A 17,525-nucleotide genomic window follows, 5' to 3' on the forward strand; every position below is an offset into this window, starting at 1 on the left:
CGTGCTTCAGATGCTGTAAAGACAGGATGCTCCACTAAAGAAGCCGAACCGGGAAGGGGCCCCACTGTGTTGAATTTCGCCTGTCTTAAAGACGGGATAAACAGCGTCTTTATGACTCGTAGAGAAGAAAAACAAATTCAGCTCCACTTTCTCGGTAAAGAAAAACAGTGGCTCGCTGCCTTTCAGTTAGAGTCGAGTGTTAGACGGGCCCCCAATCGCTGGGTGCCAGACGGCGTGCAGACATAAGCACTCCCTAGAGCCTGCAAAGACTTGTGAGTCAGCTATTGGATTGTACTGCCAAAGCCTTTAGTAGAGCAGCAACTCGCGGAAACGCACGCGACGACAACGTCCAGCCTTTATAATACCACAGGAGCAGGGCGATGGCTCCCACTCCTGCCAAGTCAACGAGACGCGAAATCTCCGAGTAAAGCGTCCGTCTGAGGGCTCGGCACGTGGAACTTCGCATTCAGGATAAGTGGGTCAGGGTTACAACAGGGTGTCTGAAAAAGTGTGCATATGTGCTGCAGTGGCAGCCGACACGGGCCCTGCCCGAGCACCACACATTACAAGTGTTGCTCAGCGCCCTTGCTGCCAGCACTATGACGGAAACCGACGAAGAATGTCATAATTAAGATAACTCAACAAACAACTGCTCATTTTATGACCTACAAAGCTCATTCGCCCCACAACATGTTTTGTTTCCTTCCTCTGCCAAAAGCACAGTGACTTTTCTACTGATTGTAGCTGCACCACCTTGAAAGAGGAACAGGTGCCCCGCTGTATGCTCATAGTCTTGCAGAATCCTAAGCTCGAATAAATTCAGAAACGTACAACATACCGAGGCTCGCCATAGAAAGGTGTATCATTCGGCATAAAACGTCAAGACACATTCTAGTACAGTCCGATGCGATTTTGGTTAAAGAAGAATTACAAAAGGCAGATTCTGTCCTTACTCCCCAAAAGTCTAAGACGCGTGTGGCTCTGTACGAGGTGTACGCGCAGTTCTCAAAAATACAAACCCGCGATCTGGTCGCATTGCAGCGGAAGCAGAGGCTAAATTGCATCTAATGTGCATTCTGAACAGGCTTTCCTGTTTTTCGTTGCTGCTGTCCACCTGATCACCAGAAATTATGGCTGTATCATGTGATATGGTTCGGGATCCGGACCACCGAAAGCTCTTTCGCTTTGAGAGGTTCAATGCTGTGCAAAGTCTATGCTTTGACGAAGTCTACAACTCGGACCAGAATCTGGTCATTTCTGCCCCTTCTGGCTCAGGGAAAACAGTGAGCAGTGGCGTTCAGGCCTGCACATGAAGCTGTGTGAATAAACAACTCCCCATAGGTCTTGCTTGAATTGGCTATTTTGCGTTTGCTGGAACAAAGTGCATCTCGAGTTTTGCCTGAGCAACACACGGTCCTTTGCGTGTGTCCTACTAAGGCTCTTTGCTCAGAAAGGTACGCAGCACTTCCTTCACGTGCTGAGTGTCGTACAATTTTTCCTTAGGGTACGAGACTGGACCGAGAGAATGTCGCTTTTGGGTTTGCGCTGTTCTCTGTGCGTCTTCATTGTATTTTCCTTTTGACACCTATAAGAGCAATAGAGCAACTCAGGCTGGCTTGCGACACATTCGAAACAAGCTTAACCCTCCCAACCGTCATTGCAGCCACTGACATCCTCGTCACTACTCGTGAGCGTTACCAGTGCAATCCATCATCGGGTGGGCAGAGTATGCAGAGCTGCATGCAGCCGAGAATCTGGACATGGCCACACGTTTGCTGGGATATCAGAAAATCCTATTGTCTTCCGTGGGTTTGATGTGCATTGACGAGGTCCAGATGCTGAACCAGCGACACCGCGGGCCCGTACTCGTATGCCAATCTATTTTAAAGCCATGCTTCCCTCTTTGTACCAATAGAAATTTCAAGGAGGCAGTTGTTGCCAGGCTGAAGATGACACACAGACGGTTTTCTTCTCCTGCTCGTTTCATTGCAGTCTCAGCAATGGCGGCAAATACTTGCGACCTATCCGAGTGGATACTTGGTAGTTGTCGAACGTTTGACGGCAGTTATCGCCCAGTGCCTTTGATTCCGCACGTGCTGAATTACTACAAGGGAAACATGAATGGCTTTCTGGTGTGCAAGACAAGATGATGTTGTTGATTTTATACAGTCACATTTCCTGCCTCAGTTTGAACAAAGTTTAGACAAACATCTTCCCGAAGTCATAAAGCTCCACAGCGGCAACCGACCTGCCCTCATCTTTTGCGTAACAAGGAAAGGGTGTGAGAGTGCTTGTGAAGCGCTGTTGGCCTCCAATCTTCAGCTTGTTACAAATGAAAACCAGCAAAGGTACATTTCGGGTTTGCATTTGTAGTGCCCTTTGTAGATTATAACAGAGAGCATTACCAGAGAGCTCGAAACTTTGGCCAAGTTGGTGGATTCAAAGCACGCAAGGTTCTTGCTTCGAGGCATCTGTTTTCTTCATGCTGCCCTCAATACAAAGCAGAGAACAGCTATGGAGAGGAATTTCTTGGAGGTTTGTCATTCTACTGCGTTGCATAAGTCTGGAGCTGGCAGCCGGCCCCACTTGTGCCTGACCGCAGGAGAACATTAAGGTTTTGTGCACTACCAGTACTTCTGCCCAGGGCATAAGCCTTCCTGCGAGGTAATTAGCAGCTTAGAGTCATGCAGCATTCAGCAGGAGTCTACTGAATGCTTCGCATTTCCGCCAGACTCTGCGTGGTCAAAAGCACGATTGCATACAAAGAAGGAAAATATAGTGAGTACGACGAAATCGAGATGCTGCAGATGATAAGTAAGTGGGGCTGTCCCTTCCAAGTCGTTTGGCCATCACGCAAATGCACGCTGCCTGCTTTAATCGAAATGCTACCGCTAGGAAGGGCGGGGCGCGCTAACATTGACACATGCGGGGTGGCAGTCATCATGTCACCCCATGACAGTTACGCAAAATGGAATGAGCTGACTTCTGGCCATCAGCGTATCTGTTCAAAGCTGCCGGAGGAGTTCGCGGAGCATTTAGCTACCGAAGTGGCCCTCGGCACGGTACAAAATTCAGCCGACGCCTCCGCGTGGCTCGACGCAACATTTTGGGGCGTGCAAGTGCCCTTCGAGAGCATCCAGGCTGCGCGGGATTTCATAACTTTCCAACTGGATAAACTGAGTCCGCATGCTTTTCTATGTCTGAGTTGACGCTTGTACACTGACATTGTAATTTTGCCCACCAGTCTGTTCAGGGCTCATTGAAAGGGCCTCTTCTGGGCAAGTGCGCAGCACAGCAGTCGGAACTGCAATGGCTCGTACCGGCACGCAGCTGCAGACTGTTCTGATGTTTTTGGCTGCAGGTAAGGTATTCCTCTTGAAGTGGCAATGCCAAACAACCCTGCTACTTTGGGGTGCCGCGCCAAATATGAGAGATTTCTAGACCTAGAAGCGTTTGAAAAACTACCTGTGGATGACCTGCTTCGCTCACTAATGCAGCTCGTGGCGTCTGCATACGAGTTTGAAGACTTCGCACCGAGACGCGTACGCCGGTGCACACGGAAAACAACCAGGAGGCCCTCCCTCACAGCGACACCCGCGGCTGTGTTTTCAGGAGCACAAAAAGCCCCTGCGCGAGTCCAGCAACCATCCCCGAATGAAATGGCGTCTTAAGCATTGTGCCATTAACGCAAAGGAAAAGGCCTTCGTGCTCATGCAGGCTGCCATATTCGGAATTCGCATCGACCAAGTGAGTCTTCGCTCCTTGTTGTTGACGCCACCAAACGCGTGTTTGACCACTCATGCTTACTCCCTCTATCTAGCTTGAGCTCGAAACGCAGAAATTTGCAATTGCTGGCATTGGAGGTGAAGTGGAAAGCCCTTGTAGCGCAGGCGAACACAGGAGCCCACATTCCCCATCAGAAAGAGTAGCAGTGTGTTTGCAAGAGTGCGCATTGGCGAGGAACCTTGGTCGCACCTATTGCTGGTGAGTTTTGTATCTAAGTTGCAAGTTCCCGGTCAAGGGCTCATGAAAATCGCATGCATCTGCTTGTGCGTCCTCGTCTTCTATTCTAGTGTACAAACGCTTGCAAGAAGCCTCAGGAAACGAATTGCCTGGGAAACGCCAGAGCAGCTCACGCAGCTTCCAGGCACGGCCAATGCCTCATGCGCTCTACTACCAGGACTAAATTGGCATTTGCGGGCTCAGGGATGGAAGAAAGCGTCTCATGTCGGCTCAGAGATAAGGGTATTGCCAGTTTGGACGATTTCGCGGTGGCAGATCCAAACATCCTCGCGGAGTGTTGCCAAAGAAACATGAAGTTGAACTGCTTGTTGGTGCGGCGCCAAAAACCATAGGCCTAGTCGAGTTGCCCTCGATTTGCTTGTAACTGAGGCGGCGCACTTTCAGAGTTTGCAGAGGCTTTGTGCCGCTCTGCCGCGCTTCATTGTGGCCTTGCATAGCAGGGGGGACCTTGCGAAGATCAGCCTTTTATCCTTCAATTTGCGGTGGGTCTATACTTCATGTTTCCTGCACGAGCTCCTTACGCGTTGAGCCTTTTCAGGAAAGGCCAAGAGGGAGTGTGCGGTGCCTTTGAAGCGCCAGAAATCTGCTACCAGATCGTTTGCTATTCGGAGAAGGGGGAAATTCAGTTCGTCCGGCGTCTGATGCCCCCTAGACTCAACAGCCAACTCGAGCTGTTCTTTCGCATAAATAATGCACGACGCATAGTGTGTCGAGTGGTGGGTGCTACCGCCGTTGCTGTTCTCTCTCCCTTGCTCTGCTTCAGTGCTCCCTCTGTGCCAGATCTGCCCGGAATTCGTGGGGTTGGACGTCAAGGAGGAGGTGCTTGTGCAGGATGTGCAGGCCTCTTCACAGCCTGCTGCACGTCCTTACAGACCTGTAGCGGCCTCGCCGCCGTCGTCTGAGTCGCTCAAGAGTATTTGCCCGAAGCAGCGAACCGTTTCATGTGCAGAAGAGGCACCTTTGGCCACCACCTGCTCGCCCGTCCTCAGCACGCCTAGCGGGATGCGCGAGAGCGGCGGAAACAGATGCACACAGCAGGCTCCTACGTCGGAAACACTGCATCTTTGGACGTCTGTGCCTACAGATTCAAGATGCTATCCACGTGTTTTCGTGCCTGCTGCAGAAGGCTGTACCCCGGCGGCCTCCGCCAGCAATGCAAGTGCCACGTTTTATGCGCACTCCGCGGAGAGCGGCAGTCAAGACAGTGGGAGAGGGATGGAAAAATTCGCCTTCCCCGACGGCTCCTTGCCCGCAAAGGGGCGGCGCCCATGCAGAGAGCACGTAGGGGGAGGCACGACCGCTACAAGTAGCGTCTTTGAGCATAACTGGAGCGAACTCGCAGGCACTCACGTGGACAGCACAGCAGCAGCACATGAGCTATCAGAAACAGAAGCAGCCGCAACGCAGAAAAGGGCTGCCCGCGCCTTCCCTCAGCGACGCTCAAGGGCGGTGGTGCAAGGCAGTTCCAAACGCAGGAAAAACGCAGCTAAAGGTCGGGAGGCTGCGGGAAAAAGCAACAATAAAACTCAAAGGAAAGTCCTTCCTCGATCCTTCGCAAGTCTGCGCGTTACAGCAACAGGGGAGTCCGCATGCAAGAAGTCAAAGAGGCATACTGAGAACTGCGTTGCGGCTATGGCCGAAGCCAACTGAAGAAACGGCCAAGGGCCACGCGCAGTGGCTGTCTGTGCGCTGTCTGGCCTGTGTTAATGCTTCAGTGAAGCTCCTTTTGCGTGTTCATGTACGGTGTCTTCATGCAGCCCCATTGGGGGCAATACAAAGCGCAGAGTGCATGCGTACAAGTGTCACAAAAGTTGGAGAACGCCCGCCATGCGCGCACACGGTGCACATTCCAGCAGGACAGAGCACATACGATGGACTGCGCTCAGTGGGTAGCAGCAGACCTCCAAATTTGAACGAGGCTCTGCGTTCCCTATTCGAAGCGGCTTTTGTAGCGCGATCCCCCAACAGCCGCGCTCTACCCCGTGCATGATCCAACGGCGCCAAAAGCGTAGCAAACGTAGAATTAGGAAGAATCCATGTGCCTCACTGCTTAGAAGGCGGAGGTGAAAACTGGAAATACAGTGTACTTCGGCCTGTGGAGCATTGGGCATGCAAGTGCGCTCCTCCATGGGGACTGCGGAAGGGCCCCCCGCTATTCCCTGCGGAGGGCCCCTTCGGCATCTCTGTGGTGCCCCTTGGCTTTCCTTGCTTTTCGGATCTTAAATCTGGTTAATGGATATTCTCGAGAGGCACCGCCTCAATACAACCCCCCTAAAGCGCCAGTCTTCTCGTGAGCCGGGCCTTAGCCCGCAAGGGGCCCCCCGCCGCTCGGAGAAGATGCTTTGCTGCGCTGTCTGTCTTCCCGGGGCAATATTTGTTCATGCGGTAACGCCTCCGCCTTCTTGCCTATACTTCCGTCGTGCGTGCCTCTCCGGGGGAGCGCGCGCAGCTCTTTGACCCCCCCCCCCTCGTTCGTCCATACACGCCACCTGCGTAGGGAAAGCTGGGGGGCTCTCCTGCAGCGAACTGCAGCATGGCGGCGTTTCGCGGCAGCGGCGCCTTTCGAGGCCAGGAAGCTCCGGTGCAAGGCTGGAGGGCTGCAGCTCGACCAGCGATTGGGGGAGGTCACTTTGGTTCTTGCCGATCCGTCGAGGATTTCGAGCTGCTTGCATGCATCGGGGAAGGCACATACGGTATGTGTGTTACAAACAGAAGAAAGGCCCTTCGCTTGCGCTCTGGTTCCACCTGTGTGGCTTCTGCTGATCCGCGTCAAGCGCTCCTGCAAAAGACGCATCTGACAATTCTCCTCTCGTACTCCTCGCGGGGCCTTCGTGGCTTCCACGTCACGCATTTTTGGGAGTTTTCTTTTTCCACCCTGTACGGAGAGGCTTCTCCTTGGATTTTTCTGCGCGTGTAGGGCGGGTGTGGAAGGCGCGTGACACGAAGCGCTCAGCCTTTGTTGCCCTTAAGCAGATGCGTCTCCTCCCCAAGCAGAGCCACCTCGAGGGCCTTCCCAGGGGTACTCTCAGAGAGATTACTCTCCTGAGACGATTGCAACACCCCAATATCGTTGGTATGGCGAGACAGTTAAAACTCCAGAGGCTTCCGGCAGCAGCGGCCCGCCGGTCTTACGGCTAGCGCATGACAAACAGAGAGACAGACAGACAAACAGACAGACAAACAGACAAACAAACAAACAGACAGATAGACAAACAAACAAACAAACAAATAGACAAACAAACAAACAAACAAACAGATAGACAAACAAACAGATAAGCACCTCCTACCCTGCTACAGACGACGCTCGCTGCTGCATATTGGCAGCCTTCGGTAGGTGGTGGTGGTGTTGTTTTTGCTGTTCTTTTTTTGTTTTACAGAGCTGATTGAAATAGCAGTGGGCCCCGACATCTCGCGCGCACGCCGCCCCACGCCTCAGGAGCTGCGGGATGAGGGGTCTCTCTTTTGCGGGAACTGTTTTGTTTACCTTGTAAGCAGCAGGCATGCGTCTTTGCAGTTGCGAGTTCAGGATATTTCGGGCTTTGCGTGCAGACGTGTGCCCTCCTCCTTGCAGGCGGGGAGGGGAAGGGGGGAAAGCTTCGCATGCGTATATTTCCTGTTGCGCAATTCGTCCTGAGGGCTTGTTTTTCCCGCTAACCAGAACCAGAAGTTCACTGCCGCACGCTAGGGGCCGCCTGGCATGAGAATCCGTTTCAGCCTCTGCAGCGCTTGCGCTCATAGGGAGTGCGGTGATGTGCTCTCTCTCTCTGCTGCTGCTAGGTGTTCGAATACTGCGAGCGTGACTTCGCGGATTTGATTGAAGATCGCCAGACGCCTTTCGGACCAGGAGAAATCAAGTGTAAGCGCATGTAGCCTGCCGCAAGACGGGCACCATCATCACTCGCGACGGTGATGGGCAGCATGCGCGCCACCTGCACTGCCCCAGAACCCGCTTTAAGGATTGGTCTGCCGCGCCATGCCGCCTCTGAGATTCGAAAATTCGCAGGCATCATGCGGCAGCTGCTGCTGGCAATCTGCCACTTGCACGCAAACAAAGTGCTGCATCGCGATGTGAAGCTGTCCAACATCCTTCTGAATGCCGCTGGACACATCAAACTCGCAGACTTCGGTTTGGCGAGGTACTTCTCCCTCTGCACAGGCTGTGTTTCTTTCGACGGCTTGCAGGCAGCGCTCTACAGGGCAGCTGCGGCTGCAGCCGCATCGTAGAGGGCTACTGGCATGCAGTCACCGCTGCCACCAGCGGATGCAGGCAAAGAGGAGGGGAGGGGGAGACGTCTGCACGCGCCTCACGGAGGCACATGTATGTGGGGCAGCATAGGACTAGGGTCGTATTATATATGTATATATCTCGCTCTCTCTACGCATTAAGGTGTCTCTGGGTGCTGCGCTTCTCTTGTGCTTTTTGTCTGTGCTCCGGTGTACGCACCTACAGACCCTTTCGGGAGCCGCCGGAGCCTTCGACAGAGGGTGTCGTGACACTCTGGTATCGAGCACCTGAGCTGCTCTTGCAAGCCTCCACCTACGGCCCACCCGTCGACATGTGGGCAGCTGGATGCATCTTTGCAGGGCTTCTAACTAACAGGTCCAGTGCACACATATACACGCATGTACACATGCACACATGTACAAATATACACACATACATACATACATATGTACACATACACACGTGTGTACGTATATACACATGTAGAAATATACATACATACAAATCTACACATACACAAATACACGTATATACACATATAAAAATTTATATATATATGCATATATAGAAATATACATTTATACAAATATACGTATGTAAACATAAGAAAACATACACATATATACACATATACAAATATACACATATATACACATATACAAATATACCTATGTACACATACACACGTATATACACATATAGAAATATACATATATATACACACATACACATCTACACATATGCGCGCATATACACGTACATACATCCTTGCCTTCCCCTGCTTTCTTCACGCCATTAGGAGAGCTTTTCTTAGAGAACGATTTTGTGGACTGCAGGACGTTGCGCCTCTCGCCAGCCGTGAATGGGTGTCTACGTGAGATCCGCGCGACATTGCATCATCGTAATGGCGCAGCTTTTTTGTGGATGTGTGAGTGGCTGCTTCAGACCCTTTTTACCAGGCAAAACCGAGCAGCATCAAGTGCGATCTACGACAGTAAAGGGGATGCGTTGTTATGAGCAGCAAAACACGCAGGCCCCCAGAGCACTGAGACACAGACGGAGAGGCGCAAAAGGCGCAATGGGCACAAGCGTGTTTTGCGAAAGTTTCCGCAGCTGTAGATGGATGCTTGGTAGTATAACTTGAGGTTGTTGTTTGGATAGAAACTTCTCGAAAGCGTCGAAAAGACCACAGTGGTGGAGTTAGTCGGGGCACCCTCGTAGTGTGATTTTTTCCTTTTCTAGACGCGTCTTTATCTGTGTGCCTTCTTTCTCGCTTTCCTCGGCTTCTTTCTCCGCTTGCCCCTCTGGTCGTTTTTGTCATTTTTCTTTGCTTTGATGTCTGTAAGTCTCTGTTTGGATGTCTGTTATTTGGATGGCTGTTAGTCCTTGTTTGGATGGCTGTCAGTCTCTGTTTGTTCCTGGCCCCTCGCTGTCTTGCAGCTCCCCCCTCCCTCCCCCCGGCGTTGTGCAACTCTCCCATTCGCTTCTGAAGCTGCTGCTGCTGCCTGCTGCTGCCTGCCTGCCAGTTCCAATATGCACTTCTTTGCGCTGTCTTGCAGCCGCTCTTGTGCGCTGCACTCCTCAGGTTCGCCTCATCAGTGTGATGCTGGGTACCCCGACTCCCGAGGAGTGGAATGGACTTGAGCAGCTTCCTGGATATTCTGCGTTCGACTTCTCTCAAAAGGTAAGGCTGCAACGGCAGCGCTGCCAAGAGCTCCTAAGGGGCTACTCTCGCTCAGCAGACTTTTAATGCGACTAGCGGCGGCGGTGCCTGCGGTTCCCGCTAGTAATCGGAGGAAGGCGTTTGTGGAGTATTCATTGCCGGCTTATTGGCGCCTTTGGGGCTTTTTCACGCATGCAGGAGTCTCTGTCGACTGTGTATGTATGTATGTATTTGTATGTATGTATATGTGTGTGTGTGTATGTATGTGTGTGTGTATGTGCTTGTGTATGCATGTGTGTATGTATATGTGTATGTGTGTGTATGTATTTGTACGTTTGTATATGTGTATGTATGTATATGTGTATGTGTATGTGTGTGTATGTACATGTGTATGTATGTGTTTGTGTATGTATGTATGTGTGTATGTATGTATGTGTGTATGCATGTGAGTATGTGTGTGTGTGGCTTGCGGCTGCGTGGGATGCACACGCAGCGGCCCGGTGCGCTAAGAAAAGTCTTTAGCAGCCAGACACCTGCATGCACCGATTTGCTCTCGCGCCTCTTGGCTCTGGATCCTGCGAAAAGGATAACTGCCCGAGACGGTGGGTAAGAGGAGCGCATGCAGGAGTGTATGTATACGCAGCCTGCAGGGGGTTCAGCCTGCTTGAGGCTTCCGTCTGTTGCGGCTCTCTGCTAGCGCGTCTGGACTCTTGAGTTGCTTGCAGAAGGCTTTTTGCGTCCAAATGACTGGTTCATTGATGCTTCTGCTGCCACTGCAGTTGCGTTGCGCGATGTGGCTTACAGCTCTCGCCCACCCCTACTTCTCCGAGGCTCCAGCACCGAGTTGCGTTCGCCTCTTGTCGGCTGCAGCAGAGCCAGTTCATCAAGCCAAGGCTAAGAGGCACTGTCGCAGCCAAGAGCACCCCGCTGCTTCCGCTGCGGCTTCCACATCAGATGCTGCAGGTTGGTCCGCAAAAGACGGAGTGGTTTTTCGAATCCTTGCTGCTGCTGCTGCCCTCATCCCGCGGAGGCGTGTCTTTCTGCGTTCTGCTGCGCTGCTGCTGCGGCTCCCCGGAAAACGACTTGCCTTTTGTGTGCGGCGCTTGTTTGTGTGCATGTTTCACGTATGTAGTCGGGAATGACGACGAAGAGGTCAAGGCCTGGATCGCCTCCCTCTTCAAGCAGCAACAGGCTGCAGCTCCTAGCCACCTAGCCACGACTTGATACAGTAGCAAGAAGGCGGCTTAGAGACGCGCTGTATTGCCAGGTGGCCTTCTTGTGTTGCTTGTGACGCTGTCTCCCTGCACCCTCTTGCGTGCGCGTCTTCCACTGCTGATCCTCGGCGAAGCCGCCACCATAGCTGCTGAAGCAGCGCAGTGCAGACGTGGCAGACTGCAGAGCTTCCAGTGCACCAGCGAAAACGCAAGAGGCTACTCTCGCTACAACGCGCTGGCAAAAGCTCCCTATTCAGAGGTTGCTGAAGGAGGAGGTGCTTTGGCAGCCCTTAGCCCTCTCCGCAAAAAGGGAGCGCAGCAGCGGCAGCCGAAACGGCAGGAAGCGCTAAAACTCCTCGAGCGACGGTTGATATCCGTAGAGGGCCGCCCCTTCCCCGGAGCCCCCATTTTAGGCAAAGGCACCCACTGCAGGGGTACCTTGCAATGGCTCTAGTGCAGGCCTAGTGCAACAACGTAGAAGGGCAGTTCTGCGAGCGCCGTCACGCTCCGCAGCCAGACGTTTTCAGGAACGCAAGCAAGTTGCAATGCCACCAACCGCCGCACGCGATTGTGAAAGCAAGCGAGGAGGGAGCTCTGCATAAAAGGCCCTCATCGAGGGGCTTCATGTAAGGCACAGAGGCTACTGGCTGCAGAATGCAAAGCTTTCCAGCGACTTCTCTGGTGTTACCTCAAGAGCGCTTTTTTCTCTCTCCCATTCGTTCCCTTACGCTTCAGGGTTCCAGCGTGAGGGAGAAGGGGCCGCTACGGTGCGCTCTCAAAGCATCCCAAGAGCTTTCACGTGTAGCTGCACACCTCTTGCTGTAGCGGGCTAAGCTACGCTTCAGGGCTTTCTAATGCTAAGGTCGTGTTTCCCTGAGAACTTTGATGCAATGGGCTACTTGATTCTGGCTGCGCGAACTGCATTGCTTGCCAAGGGGAGGTATCCCACTACGAAGTGAGCAGCGTACTGTCGTGGAACTGTAAGGCGGACGCTAAATGCGATTACACATGAATGATGGACAAGTACAGACGGTGCAGGCGCGAGCACCTTGTGTGTGTCAGAGATTGGCGGACAGTAAACAGGGCTTGTTGCACATCGGCAGGACTCTTTGCCGATATCACTTTCTGAGCTTTCACACGCACCCTTCTAGGAGAGAGCCAGCTAAAATTGTATTCTACAGGTGTTTCCTGCGACTCTGAGCCAAGGCGGGGGGAGGCGGAGGGGGGGATGGCGGCAGGAGGATTTTACGTCAGTTCGTGCCCTTAGGGGCTCTTTCCCATCACGGGGAGGTGGAAACAGAGTGCGATTCAATTTTTTTGAAAGCAAAGAAGTAAGACAAGCGGCATAGGCGCACACCCCAGGAGCCCTCGCTCCATCAGCATGCACGGCTTCGGGGCTTGCGGCTGGATCTGCTGCATGCGGATGCTGAGAACATGGAGCCTTAAGGCGTCTGAGAACCGGAAGCGGCCAAACGAGTGTTTTCATGAATGCGGAAGGTCTACGCCTTCAAACCGCTGAGCCAACACACAGCTGAACGACGGCTGCCGCAGGCCTCGAGTGTACATACACCGCGGCGGCAGTTCTACGAACGGCATCTTGAATCTTTGTGATGCCTATGTGCGCATCCTCTATGCGATACATACATATATATCCATGGTGCTATTTTCATCTCCAGCAGGGGCGCAAGCGAGCGAATCGACATTAGGACCGGCAGCGCATCCGCAGCAGCAACGCGAATAGCAGGAATACTTCGACATAGACACCTGCCGAGCTCTTTGTCGTCGTAGGGGTGGGGTGCAGAAGAGTGGGAACGAAGCATCCGCTGAATGCGGTGGGTGCTACGGCGCCGATCATCTTCCCTGGCCTGAGAGGAACCACCGCTTCCCCGACGTCTGTGCCTCTTCCCCTGTGGTGTTGTTGTTGCTGCTGAGCAAGCAGCAACAACCTTCACCCCATTCCCCAGAAAATGGAGCTAATGTGCAATATGTTAGGAATGAGTGGCGGCCCTCCGCCGAAGCAAACCGCTGCTGTTATTGGGCTAGGCGCTTTGGTGAGTCGACCAGTCTTAAGTGCGTTTAGATCGCCTCTCGAGGAGTCCTTGTGAATTCCGCAATGAATTTTATTTCTTGCTCTCCTTCCCCATCCCGGGATATTCTGGTTTCCGTTTGTTTCCCCTGAACATTCCAGCCGTAGCGGTTGCTCGGGAGTGTGTATATATATGTATATGCTGCTTTTTTGTGCCTCGTCTACGGCGCTTGCCTCTGTGTATACTATGTGCCTGCGCATGCCGCAGAACCCTGGCAAGAAAAATGGAGCTTCTTCCGCGCTGGCTCCCATTCCTTCTTTACCTGTTGCTTTCCGAGTTCCCTCAGGAAGCAGTGCAGTGCGTGTGGATTGTTGCTGTTGTTGCTGCCGTTCTAGTTGCTGTCTGTTATTGCTACCGTTCTAGTGCTGTCTATCACTGCTACTGCTAGCCGGATTTCGCAGTCTTAGGCAGTGTATTCCCATGGCATTTCTAGCAGTGCATGCGGTATACTCAACAACAGTCCCTGCGTCGAAATAATATGCGCTGCCCTGGCTATTAGAACGGCAGCAGCACCATCGCGGAAATCGTGTTGCTTCTTTTTGCAACGTCCTCCTCCCGCCTTTTATTGAATTGCTCAAGAACAATTAAATAAATGTTGTGTTCTGCTGCTGAAGGCGTCCTGCGCTCGCCTGTGGTGTGCAATATCCTTGCTTCTGCAGCGAAAAAGCAACCGCTCAGGCTGCATCTCCAAGTGGCGCCTCTGTGCCTTTCAAAACAAGGCTCGAGGCTCTGAAGGTCTGCGGCTTGTGCGCTGGCAGCGTGTGACAGACGCGCAGCTGCAGCAGCTGCGAAAGCAGCAAGAAGAGCTGCGTCTGCAGGGAGAAGAACGACTTCAGCAAATGGAGGTGAATGATCGCCTCAAGTATTTCCAGGTCGATGAAGATGCCGAGTTTGTTTACGCCAAATTCCACATCAAGATTCAGCACCCGCCCCTCACGCAGTCCATCTACGATGAGGCCATAAAGGTACGTGTTGTGTCTTTTTCTCAAAGAAGTCTCCTTGAGCTTATACCGCCTTGAGCCTTTGAAACGCAGACAAGACTGGAGGGCGAGCGCCTCTTCTTTGATGCTTTGTGGTCGAATCCTCGACGTGTGGCGTCTTTCTGGCAGGAGAGCAAAAGCTGCGCCTTGCAGAGGCTTCCATGGGCCGTACACTGCTTGCGCACATGACGTGACATGTGACATGTGCCTTCTCTCTTCCTTCCTTGCTCGTTGTGCAATTTCTGCTCGCGGCGTTTTTACCCGTCATCTCGGCATGCCTTTAGTGCCTCTTCCCACCTCTCACCCCTTGGAGCTTGATGACTGCATCTCACTTTCGGCTGCTGTCTTTCGAACGCTACCACGCGAGACGCTTTGCATGGCTCCCATGGTGTCTGTCTGCCGTCGTTCTATGTATAGCTCTTCGCTGTGTGCTCGCTGTACAGGATGCATTTCCTTCGCATTTGCATCTTTTTGCATCCTCCTGTTGAGGAGCGCGGCTGCTCTCTGTGTTTCTGTCTGTGCTGTACGTATGTCTCTGCTGTCTGCCTATCTGTCTGTCTTCCTATCTTTCTGTGCTGTATGTATGTCTCTGTTGTCTGCCTATCTGTCTGTCTGCCTATCTGTGTTCTATGTCTGTATGTCTCTGCTATCTGCCTGTCTGTCTGTCTGCCTATCTGTCTGTCTGTCTGTATGTCTGTGCACCTCTCTAGTAGCGGTGCTGCCCTCATGCCTCCCCCTCTATCCAAGAAGCGCATGCATGCACACGTGTGCATGCATGCGCTTCTTGCACCTGCATGCAAGACGGTGCTGCTAAATGGAAGCCTTCTCCAAGGGTTCTTGCATCTTCGGAGGGATGGTGGCTGCGAGTTCTCTCTTTTTGCGAGCAAAGCGTATTTGTGAGGTGCTTTTTGCTGTGTGTGGTTCTCAAGGGTTTGGATGCGTCGTGGAGCTACGCAGAGACTCGCGAATTGTGGAATTTGTGTGAAAGCTTCGATTTAAGATGGGCTGTTATTCTGGATCGCTTCTCGCAGTCTGGCAATCGGTCCATGGAAGACTTAAAAAGCCGCTACTTTGCGGTTGCGAGGCAGTAAGCAGACAGCAGACATGCGTCAATTTTCGCTCGTTAGTAGCGCTGCATCGCCGTATACTTTTTCCATAAGTGCAGTGCGCATCTTCACCTGTTAAACGGGGAGGGTCAGGGAAACAGGAGGCATACCTGTTGTTGTTGCTGTTTTTGTTGTTGTCGCTTCTGTTGCTGTTGCTGTTTTTGATGCTGTTGTTGATGCTGTTTTTGATGCTGTTTTTGATGCTATTTATGTTGTTATTGATGCTATTTTTGTTGATGCTGTTTTTGTTGTTGTTGCTGTTTTTGTTGCTTCTGCTGATGCTGTTTTTGTTGGTGCTGTTGTTCTTGCGCACCAACAACGGCACGAACGACAACAGCAGCAATGCCTCCTGCTCTCCGCTTTCCTTGCTTACCGGAAGAAGCCTATTGGCTGCCTGCTCTGTGGTCTTAGAGAGAGAGCTGCTGCTTCCACCAGGCATACTCCTGAAGTTCGCCTCTCGGATGCAGACTGTCGTGTTTCGCTGTGATGCAGACTGACTCTCCGGGTGTTTGATGAACGAATTGCGAAAGCACAAGCCGAAGGTGCACCTTCGTCCGCGGTACAGCGTCTCAAGGAGGAAAGAGGCAGGCATCCCCTCGTCAGATTTTCCTATAAGTGCGGCAATATTCCTCCAGCTGATGCTGTTGCTTACAGTGTACTGTTGCTTTAAGTGTGCTGGTGTGCGTCCTTCTGCTGTTGCTCATAACTTCTTCGTGTTGCTACACCTCCCGTGATTGTTGTTGTTGCTTATAACTTCGTCGTGTTGCTACACCTCCCGTGATTGTTGGTGTTGCTTATAACTTCTTCGTGTTGCTACACCTCCCTTGATTGTTGTTGTTGCTGCTCTGTTTTGTCGCTTGTTGTGCCTTCTTTGCAGCGTCGTAGCTGAGCGCCAGCGGCGACAGCTCTTAGAACAGCGGCAGCGCGTCTCAGCTGAGCTGCAGCAGCAGCAGCAGCTGCTGCAGCAGCGGATTCGTCAGGTTGAAGTCGAAGCAAAGAAGTGCACCAAAACGCGAGAGGAGCAGCGGAGGCTTCTCAGGAAATTCGAGGTTCCTGCCGAAGATATTGTAGCAGTGTGCCATTTGCTTTTGCTGCTGCTTTTGCTTTTGCTACTTTTGTTTTTGCTGCTTTTGCTACCCCTTTAGCTTTTGCTGCTTTTGCTGCTTTTGCTCTAGCTGAAGGGAGATTTCGTAGAAGCTCTTCGTTTTGCTAGATGGCATTACTTGCACGGCCTGCACTGCTGCTCCTGTTGCTGCCTCCAATAGACTACGTGCTTGTAGCATCGATGCTGACGGAGCTGGAATGCAGTGTTAAGGGTGGTGGGGTTGGTGTGCGGTTTGTCGCAGGATCCAATGCCGTTGCTGCACTTTACTGCCCCTACTGCAACAATGCTCAGCAGCGTGCTGCAGCAACAGAAGCAGCGGCTGCCAAAGCGGCAGGCGGAGCTTGTTGAAAAGCATCTAAATTCTTTTAACGCCCCCAAACCAACCTGCAATTCATTCCCAGTTGTCGAAGCCTATACGTCAGTCTTCGTGGCAGCTAGTTTTTCGCTGATGGTGTACCTGTTGCACTTGTTGCTGCTGCCACTTGTTGCTGCTGCTGCCACTTGTTTCTGCTGCTGCTGCCACTTGTTTCTGCTGCTGCTTTCCCTCTTTCTTCTCCTCCTTCTGATTCTGACGTGTTAGTGGTTCGTGCACCCCAAGTCTGCCGCCGATTCCTGCTACTGCTGCTCTCTCTGTCTCTCTCTCTCTCTCTCTGTCTCTCTCTCTCTCTCTCTCTCTCTCTGTCTCTCTCTCTCTCTCTCTCTCTCTCTCTCTCTTTCTCTCTCTCTCTCTTTCTCTCTCTCTCTCTTTCTCTCTCTCTCTGTCTCTCTCCCCGCAGCGGTGGTGTCTTATCTGTGCTGCAAGCGGCTTGGCTGTTTGCGGCTGTCTCAGGGCTTTGCGAGGAGACGTTTCTGTGCTCGTGGCTCTGAAGATGCACATGGAAAAGCTTAAAGCGGTGCGTGCAGTGGCAAAAAACTGCCTGTAGCTGCCTTTTTTGCATGCAGTTACTGCGTGTGCTACGACGGTTTGCTTGTATTCGATTTCGCAAAGTAAGCGTCTAAGGATCCAGCAGCGGCAGACTCAGCTGTTTTGCAGCTTTGCGTTGTGAATATTGTTCACTGTGCAGGAGCTTGACTTTTGGGAGCAGTCTGTTGCAGCGGCGCAACATCCGCATGACAGTTCAG

The 17,525-nt window shown here is 52.3% G+C and overlaps 2 protein-coding genes across 2 annotated transcripts; both read left to right on the plus strand.

The window, feature by feature from the left end:
* The first annotated feature begins 1,130 nt into the window (after positions 1 to 1,130).
* LOC113146931 lies at positions 1,131 to 5,673 on the plus strand. The gene is made up of 14 exons (XM_026335771.1): positions 1,131 to 1,301; positions 1,342 to 1,454; positions 1,593 to 1,809; positions 2,603 to 2,664; positions 2,732 to 2,814; positions 2,896 to 3,180; positions 3,442 to 3,542; positions 3,613 to 3,751; positions 3,933 to 3,984; positions 4,074 to 4,190; positions 4,356 to 4,505; positions 4,562 to 4,863; positions 5,108 to 5,365; positions 5,483 to 5,673. Exons 1-14 carry the CDS (start codon positions 1,131 to 1,133, stop codon positions 5,671 to 5,673), a joined length of 2,241 nt encoding a protein of 746 aa, XP_026191556.1.
* An 883-nt stretch (positions 5,674 to 6,556) lies between these two features.
* On the plus strand, positions 6,557 to 11,727 carry LOC34622563 (cyclin-dependent kinase 10). Its single transcript, XM_026335772.1, has 13 exons — positions 6,557 to 6,716; positions 6,941 to 7,096; positions 7,401 to 7,510; positions 7,801 to 7,879; positions 8,027 to 8,159; positions 8,474 to 8,623; positions 9,194 to 9,227; positions 9,834 to 9,932; positions 10,405 to 10,513; positions 10,716 to 10,894; positions 11,070 to 11,115; positions 11,260 to 11,408; positions 11,539 to 11,727. Exons 1-13 carry the CDS (start codon positions 6,557 to 6,559, stop codon positions 11,725 to 11,727), a joined length of 1,593 nt encoding a protein of 530 aa, XP_026191557.1.
* The last annotated feature ends 5,798 nt before the right edge of the window (positions 11,728 to 17,525 follow it).

This window comes from Cyclospora cayetanensis, unplaced genomic scaffold, assembly GCF_002999335.1.
Source record: "Cyclospora cayetanensis isolate NF1_C8 unplaced genomic scaffold, CcayRef3 CcayRef3_contig_8, whole genome shotgun sequence".
Lineage (NCBI taxonomy): Eukaryota > Apicomplexa > Conoidasida > Eucoccidiorida > Eimeriidae > Cyclospora > Cyclospora cayetanensis.

Bases quoted from the DNA above. Each gene is read 5' to 3' on its own strand.
- LOC113146931 (XM_026335771.1), top strand. From the start codon at position 1,131: ATGGCTGTATCATGTGATATGGTTCGGGATCCGGACCACCGAAAGCTC. The intron at 4,864-5,107 runs GCCTCTTCACAG...CTGTGCCTACAG, and splicing joins TGCTTGTGCAGGATGTGCAG to ATTCAAGATGCTATCCACGT. The intron at 5,366-5,482 runs GCACTCACGTGG...CGGTGGTGCAAG, and splicing joins TAACTGGAGCGAACTCGCAG to GCAGTTCCAAACGCAGGAAA.
- LOC34622563 (XM_026335772.1), top strand. From the start codon at position 6,557: ATGGCGGCGTTTCGCGGCAGCGGCGCCTTTCGAGGCCAGGAAGCTCCG. The intron at 7,097-7,400 runs GTATGGCGAGAC...TTTGTTTTACAG, and splicing joins GCAACACCCCAATATCGTTG to AGCTGATTGAAATAGCAGTG. The intron at 10,895-11,069 runs GTGGTTTTTCGA...GAAGAGGTCAAG, and splicing joins GTTGGTCCGCAAAAGACGGA to GCCTGGATCGCCTCCCTCTT.